This window comes from Gadus morhua, chromosome 17 (assembly GCF_902167405.1).
Source record: "Gadus morhua chromosome 17, gadMor3.0, whole genome shotgun sequence".
Lineage (NCBI taxonomy): Eukaryota > Metazoa > Chordata > Actinopteri > Gadiformes > Gadidae > Gadus > Gadus morhua.
In genome coordinates this window covers 18,993,854-19,002,392 of record NC_044064.1, presented here as the reverse complement: position 1 = coordinate 19,002,392, position 8,539 = coordinate 18,993,854, and the positions used below count along the sequence as shown (strand labels likewise).

The following is an 8,539-nucleotide window of genomic DNA, read 5'->3' as shown; positions in this document are numbered from 1 at the left end:
AGATGTTCAGAACGGGACACAACTTCACGACCCTGGGTGGAATAACCGACCATGAACTTTAACGCATAGTCGGTGGAGAGGAGTGTGTTGAAGGCGTAATGTTGAGGAAAAGTAGTGATTGCAAAATTCGTTGAATTATGTATCTGCTCTAAGACGGCGCGAGATTTCATCCCATAATGTTAATTAGACAATTTAACAGATTTGTATTTAATATAAGTCTAATTTTAAAGACTTATCTTGTCTATTATTACTCCAAACTTAAATGGGGGCACGCCAATTTGAACACATCCCGCACATTTACGCATTTCGTAGGCTACCTTTAAATATCTTTATATCTAATGCACTCACCTGGTTCTAGGAGGAGAGAGAGCAGCGCGGTGACGGTGAGCAGCCGCATCCCTTTTGTCTGCTGGGTGGTTTTAGTTTAAAAGAAGCCGAGGAGAGCCGGTGGGTATCCGAGGATCAGCGGTGGTCCCGACGCAGCGCAGCCCACAGCGGTGCGGGCATGGCCAAGGAGGTCCGCGCGTCTTCCCTCACTGCGCTCAGCATCGCACTGCATTGAACTCTGTCTGGGTCTGAGAGATGGAGATGGGGGGGGGGGGGGGGGGGGGGGGGGGGAGAGAGAGAGAGAGAGAGAGAGAGAGAGAGAGAGAGAGAGAGAGAGAGAGAGAGAGAGAGAGAGAGAGAGAGAGAGAGAGAGAGGGGGGGGGGTAATGGTTTGGTGGGGAGGATAAAGTTAAGTTTCAGATCGAGGATTATAAGAGAAATCCACATCAAGGGATTTTAAACAGCGAACCGAAGACTGCGTGGGTTCGCCCAACCAGGCATCTCTATCGATGGTGGAGGGGGGGCGGAGCATGGACAAGAGGAAGTCTTGATTCAAACGCCCACAGAGCTAAGATGAACCACACACCTGTTGGGTGATGGACTGTGGGTTTAGATCCTGACCTCCACAGTGGACCCTAGACCTCCTGAAAAACAACTCATCCACACAAAGGTGTATGTGCTGCTGGGTGGTGTTGGGTGCTGCTGGGTGATGTTGGGTGGTGTTGGATGGTCCAGTGTGGTGCTGGGTGGTATTGGGTGGTGTATGTGCTGCTGGGTGGTGTTGGGTGATGCTTAGTGGTGTTGGCTGGTCCAGTGTGGTGCTGGGTGGTGTTGGGTGGTGTTGGGTGGTGCTGGGTGGTGTTGGGTGGTGCTGGGTGGTGTTGGGTGGTGCTGGGTGGTGTTGGGTGGTGCTGGGTAGTGTTGGGTGGTGCTGGGTGGTGTTGGGTGGTGCTGGGTGGTGTTGGGTGGTGCTGGGTGGTGTTGGGTGGTGTTGGATGGTAGTGGGTGGTGTTGGGTGGTGCTGGGTGGTGTTGGGTGGTGTTGGATGGTGTTGGGTGGTGTTGGGGGTGCTGGGTGGTGTTGGGTGGTGCAGTGTTGTGTTGGGTGGTGTTGGGTGGTGCAGTGTTGTGTTGGGTGGTGCAGTGTTGTGTTGGGTGGTGCTGGGTGATGTTGGGTGGTGCTGGGTGGTGTTTGGTTGTGCAGTGTGGTGCAGTGTGGTGCTGGGTGGTGTTGGGTGGTGTTGGGTGGTGCAGTGTTGTGTTGGGTGGTGTTGGGTGGTGCAGTGTTGTGTTGGGTGGTGCAGTGTTGTGTTGGGTGGTGCTGGGTGATGTTGGGTGGTGTTGGGTGGTGTTGGGTGGTGCAGTGTGGTGCTGGGTGGTGTTGGGTGGTGTTGGGTGGTGCAGTGTTGTGTTGGGTGGTGTTGGGTGGTGCAGTGTTGTGTTGGGTGGTGCAGTGTTGTGTTGGGTGGTGCTGGGTGATGTTGGGTGGTGTTGGGTGGTGCTGGGTGGTGTTGGGTGGTGCAGTGTGGTGCAGTGTGGTGCTGGGTGGTGTTGGGTGGTGCTGGGTGGTGCAGTGTGGTGTTGGGTGGTGTTGGGTGGTGCAGTGTTGTGTTGGGTGGTGCAGTGTTGTGTTGGGTGGTGCTGGGTGATGTTGGGTGGTGTTGGGTGGTGCTGGGTGGTGTTGGGTGGTGTTGGGTGGTGCAGTGTGGTGCTGGGTGGTGTTGGGTGGTGTTGGGTGGTGCACTGTTGTGTTGGGTGGTGTTGGCTGGTGTTGGCTGGTACTGGCAGCCAGCTCCCTTTCATATCCCTATTCAATGCCATGCAGCCACAGAAAAGAGAGAAATAATACTTTCAAATATATGTCGGCTTTCCAAAAGCTAATAATGCTGTCTGTGACATTAGGGGGGGGGGGGACCCCATTGGAGGTTATTCCCCATCATTCAAAGCGATGGAGAAGCCCTATTGTAGAATAGGGCTATTCCGGAATAGGGCTATTCCATCATGTGGGAATGAGGCTGTGTGTCATATGGTCCAGTGTGTGGTGATGGTAATAAGAGTTCTGTGGTTCTGTGGGGACGCCAGAGCCTCCAGATGAATGGGAGCAGAGAACACTCCCAGACAGCACCACAGCTGCTCAGAGTAAGTAAGACAATTACAGCCCACGTTTAACCCAGAAGGAACACAAACAGAAAGACACTACACCTCTCAATGGCGAGGATGGAGGAGGAAAGTAATGTCCACTGCGTAACTTCAGCATACTTCTACTCACTGTTTTATTTTTTGGTGTCTCCCTGTTTTTTTCAATGTGCGCTTGTTTCGAGATTACTGTCGATAAACTGTGTTTACAAGATTGAACTATTTTACATTGGTTGCATTAATCAAATCCTTCTCTTGCTCGGTCAATCACAAATGCAATGGTGTTACTCATCTTCAATGAACTCAGGTCCGTTCAGTGGTGTGTACTTCTGAATTGAACAGCACTCATTTCATGGCTCTCACAAAGTGTTCATGTTTCTATGGACCTTCAGTGAAAGGAGTCCATGTGCCTGTAAAAGTGTAATTATAAGTATGAGGCTATCCTCGACTATGTCCTCCTTCTTTCAAATGTATTGTCATTGGTTGTAGTGGAAACCAGTAACCACCACGACAGATTCATATTGATATATATTTAATGACTGCCGCAGGGTTCCTCTGTTGCAGTGCTGTACTGGGGTGGTAAGTCGTCAACAGTAAGGACTCATGTGTTCACAATGAGAAGCAGAGAGGAGAGATGTTTGCAGAAGTCTAGCCGGGCAGTACGGTATTCTGTTAATGTTCTGTTAAAGCCCATGAAGACCGAGAACGAGCTCACTGACTGTGATTAATCTTAGGGAGATTAATCACATTTCATCATGCTGCTTTTCCTGTCCGAGGAAAATAACACAACAAATTACAGAGATAGTTTATAAACGTAGCTCTGGCACAGAATCTAAAAAATGGCTAACGTTGGACTTTCCTGACAGAAAAAACACCTCCATTCTCTCCCCTTATTGGACTGAGGAGTGACCCACAGACTGGAGAGAGAGCGGCCATCTCCTCTAATGATTATCAGGCACCAGCGCCCGGCCACTCGACCGTGAACAAGGCAGCCTCCATGTTACTGAGGCTCGCGGCCTCCATGTAGAGCTTCTATTTGAAGATACCTTTTGGCGTGTATGCGTGCGTGCGTTCACAAATAGCATCTTCAAAGTCTCATAGACGTGAACGATTGAGGATGCGTCGTCACGGAAACACATAACTCTTCCATGGGAGAGGTATGTGGGAGGAGGGGGGGATTCATGCCTCCAACAGATCAGAGTTTGCGTACTCCCTGAAATCTCTTCACTCGAGGATAAAAACCTGCTCCATCATGTGTGCTGCTGTGGCGATGGAGGGCACACTGTGAGTGGGGGAGGGGACCTTGCTGAAATTATCCATCGGTTCCCCCCCCCCCGGGGGAGTCATCTACAAGGTGGACTGCTGAAGGGCTGTTCACCTAGGTCAATCATTTTTTACAGATACTCCAGAAGTTCCACTGTGTTATAACAGAACTTGTGATCCAGCAGTCCTACTGTGTTATACCAGAACTTGTGCTCCAGCAGTCCTACTGTGTTATAGCAGAACCTCTGATCCAGCAGTCCTACTGTGTTATAGCAGAACCTCTGGAGGGAGCTGGCACAGAGAGCGGGCTGGAAACCGAAAACTAAGAAGAGAGATTTACGCCTTGTTGTTTTTTTGGGGGATATTAAAGAAAAAGGTTTTTGCGCGGGTGGATAAAGCTTTCAGGATGAGTTTTAAATAAGCATATTACTACAGTGAAAGGCCAAACAGTGTTGATTTGAAACCTTCACAGCCTCCAGCAACATGATGGGTAGAAACAAATATGAAGGGAAAGTGAAAGCCCCTTCGAATCAGATGTGAGCTCTTCTGCATTCAGACTTTAGATATGAATCTAAAATCTGATTTGTGAGACGAGTTGATGATAAATGACATCGAATAAAATTGGACATTTGTGAAATGGCAAAATGGAAATTGGTGAAATGGTCAAATGTGTCCTCCTAAAAAATGAATAGCATATAGGAAACACACCTCATCACCATGTAACTCTCAGTACACCTATCACCAGGGCTCTTATTTTGGAAACCATGAGCCATCAGTAGTGTCCTCTGCTGCTGGCTGTGACCTAAATGGTGATCGCTGCTTACGGTCGCATTGTTCCATTCCTAAACTCTCACTTAACGCCCCCCGCTCGCCTCGCCTGAGTGCACAAGTGTCCCCCTTCAGTCTGCATAACCCGCAGAGCTGCATACACTTTATCCATACTTAGAGAAGGGAGTGTCTTTCCTCTGCAACGCCCCGGCATGCTGTGATCAACTCTCACACTCAAGTTTATGTCCAAACAAAATAACACACCACATGATGAATAAATGGATCAATATTTAACAATAATTTAAAAATCAGAAAACATAAAACATATAAAACACTCTTGGTTAGATTATGTTGTCAATGTAATAGGATATCACTGTTTTGTTGTATGCTTATTAGTCAGAAGGAAGAATAGAGACAAATTGGATGGTGCATCAATTGTGATGAGATGATGGGGTGCGGCACACTGTTTGAGTTAAATGGGTCCACACATTAGCCTGAGATAATCACTGGTTTACCGCACAATGCGGTGTCACTGTGTGTGAGCGTACCACAGCCAAGGTGGCAGAATAGCTCAGGGCAAATGGATACGCTGGTTAGAAAACAGCAGCTGGCGGAATTTTGTCAAGCAAACGTGATGTACTGCTAATTTATCTCTGGGAAGTTGACAATTTACATTTCCGAATTTAGTTATTTAGCTGTAATTGGCAGCCATTTTTCTTTTAAAGACACACACAGACACACACACACGCACACACACACACACACACACACACACACACACACACACACATACAAACACACACATACTTACAGACACACACATAAACACACACATGGGCACACACACAGAAACTCACACCCAGACACGCATCAAAACACACACACACACACACACACACACACACACACACACACACACACACACACACACACACACACACACACACACACACACACACACACAAACACACACACACACACACACACACACTCACAGCCAGACACGCAAGCAAGCAAACACACACTCACACATACAGACAAACACACATACACAAACAAAAACTCACACTCCCAGACACACACGCAAGCAAACACACACACACACACACACACACACACACACACACACACACACACACACACACACACACACACACACACACACACACACACACATACACATAGGTGTGTGTGTGTGTGGGGGAATTATATTATAAATTGGAGTCAAAGGTGTGGATTTGCCACAAACATAAATGTAGAAAATAACACCTGCACCCCAGCACCGATCTCTCTGAAGAGAGCCGGGCCCTGAAGGAAGGGTGCTTCAGCCTTCTGTTCCCTACAGCACAGCAATGGTAATGCTGCCATATGATAACCCCTATGATCAATAAGCCTTATGCAAGAGAGTGCGTGTGAGTAATGGGCCAGGATATATAGAGTAACCTAACCATAACAAACCTGATTAACAGCAGGCGCTCAAGTGTCTCACTGATCCAGTCAAACCCAAAGCAAACAGGAAGTCAATGTTGCAGAAGTATTTAAAGAGTTTTATTTTTTGTTCTTTTTCAAACATTAAACAAAGAATGTAAGTGCTACACAATATTCATGAATGAATAGGTCTACTAAGGAGATTGTCACACAGCAAAAATCACTACGACACGGTTATAAAAAATATAACAACAACCCAGTGAGGATATTATTAATAGTGAACAACCAATCAACCAATCATGTGCAAGAATGGTCTGTCTTTTACCCGTGTGGAGTACAAATACAGTCTAGAAAAATACAATACTCCTGTGAATGTGATATGCTGTTCAGTGTATGAATCATATCAAAACTAATCAGCCATGCCATCGCCAGCGGTCTGCCTCAGGTCCCGCCCCTGATCCACCAACACATTGTATATGTCTGAGTATGTGCTACACCTGTGTGTGTGTGGGTGGGAGGGGGGGGGGGCATATGGCAACAAACATCAGTGCACTCTTACAGGCGTCGGTAGCAAGTTTTCAAACTACTACCCTGTAAGTCGGATATGTGTAATAATATAGTGGGACATCAGTGCAAGATCACAGACGATCATTTGAGTAATAGCGATGTCAATGTTGTAGGAGAGTGTTTTCAAAGAGACTATGGCTAAATTCATCATCATCATGAATCGATCTGATTTCTGCTTTAAAGTTTAAAGTGATATTCTGTGTTTGGCAATTTAGTTTGGCAATTACACACATGAAAGGCATAGATATCAACAAGGAAGGGAGAGAGGAAAGCTATCCTATAAGAGCTAGAGAAAACCGCCAACATATCGGGGAGCATTACCAACACGTTAATACATAAATATAAAGAACAGGGCTCACATTAAACGCAGAAGTGCTTCATATCTTACACGACTCTGCACACACAACAAGAGGCTAGAGAAACAATATAGAACCGGAAGATGAATACACTGTTGAACTAACTAACAACGTGGTCAACGAGGTTCGAAACTGTACCGTTTTTGGACGTTGTCTACACACACAGCGTCTATCAAGACATCGCAGAACAATACATGGCGGGTTCCCTGAGCTCATCAATAAGCACTCTGTGCCTCCACCGCGTACGAGGAGGTTTACATGCTTTGTCCCTCACTGTCTTGATGTCATAACTGTGAAATACGTCTCAACATAGAAGCAGTAATAGTAGAAGTATATTATATATTAAAAATAGAATACAGGTTCCATTGGTGAAGTTTTGTCTTTTGTAAACACTTACGGTTACGGACTTACACATGATTACAGTAATATTAGAAACTTGATACGATTCGAAAATAATATAATTTTTTACCCGTATCATACTAAAATGTGCACACTGAGTAATATCTTGCAACATCTTTCTCCCTACTTGATAACTGTCTTTTTTTTCTCAATATAATGACGAAAAGCTGTTGAAAATCATCACATGCAAGTTATTAGCATAGTAAAAAAAAGTGGAAGGAAACAAAGTGTGATGAAGATAGTGCACGTTGTCATTGTCGTATGACAGCTCTGATTCTCAAAGTACGAGCGGAACTAGAATAACTAGTTTATTTTATATATACTGTATATGTATTTCTATTCAAGCACTAGTGAAGGAGTACATTATGAGGATGTGTTCTACACAGGGATCAATGGTTCTATCATGTCTCCATTACTGTCCTGACCCAGTTTGGTGGATTCTCAAGAGTTCACACACTCCTGTTCAATGATGCTGTGTTTGGATCCCTGGTGGTACTGGTTTTGGTACTGGTTTGCCTTTCTTTTCCACTCCAGGTTCTCTGAGGTTCTACCTGGTTCTGCTCTTTAGTAAATCTGGAAGAGAAGAGAAGGGAGAGGAAGGTAAGACAATGTGTCATCGAAAGAACCCGAAAATAATCTTGCCAGAATTTACAATGGAATCTTTGTCATCATAGTTTCCACATCATTGTTTTACCGTTTGATTTTTGTTCTTATTCAAAAGCTATATTTCTTGAAACTCCAGCAGTGTGATGTTCAGTGGTTGTTCTCTCATCTCATTGGAATTGAAAAGGGAAATACAGTGTCACTCACCTGGTTTATAATGAGACGGTTCTGTCTCAGTTTGCCAGCTGAAGTCTTGTCTGTTCCTTCTGCTGGCCTGACGTGGGTCTGGTCTTCGATTTGATAAACTTCTTCTTTGGTTCCACCCCACCTGCAAATGTGAATACGGCAAATAATGCAACGCTGTTATTCTGAAGTGAACACAAGAATCTTTCGTCTTCTGACGTATCCATTAGTATTCATCCCATAGTGAAACACAAAGGGATATGGATTAAGGGTACTAGGTAGATCTCAAAGTGTAGATCACCCAAAGTAATGGATCATTTCTTTAAATATGTCTTCCTTGATGCATTACTTTCACAGCCAGAATTTTATTTATCATCCCCATGCCCACGCCGCCACAGATGGGGCTTCTGTCTTAATTAGCAGACGACTAGAAAGTGAGGAGAGAATGCACAGTTGCTAAATCAGCACCTAAGCCTCTTTCTCCATGACTACGGGCTGGTATTGTCTTTA

At 45.6% G+C, this 8,539-nt stretch overlaps 2 protein-coding genes across 2 annotated transcripts in view; both read right to left on the bottom strand.

Moving 5' to 3' along the window:
- The window catches only part of LOC115529669 (ly6/PLAUR domain-containing protein 1), a 15,775-nt gene extending 15,231 nt beyond the window's left edge, over nt 1-544 (bottom strand). Inside the window, exon 1 of the mRNA XM_030338597.1 lies at nt 349-544. Within this exon, the coding sequence (XP_030194457.1) occupies nt 349-397 (49 nt within the window). The 5' untranslated portion in view covers nt 398-544. The remainder of the gene's footprint in view (nt 1-348) is intronic.
- A 5,875-nt stretch (nt 545-6,419) lies between these two features.
- The window catches only part of LOC115529727 (nck-associated protein 5), a 54,381-nt gene continuing 52,261 nt past the window's right edge, over nt 6,420-8,539 (bottom strand). Inside the window, exons 12-13 of the mRNA XM_030338704.1 lie at nt 8,054-8,174; nt 6,420-7,816 (exon numbers count right to left, since the gene is read on the bottom strand). Coding sequence (XP_030194564.1) covers nt 7,808-7,816; nt 8,054-8,174 — 130 coding nt within the window. The 3' untranslated portion in view covers nt 6,420-7,807. The remainder of the gene's footprint in view (nt 7,817-8,053; nt 8,175-8,539) is intronic.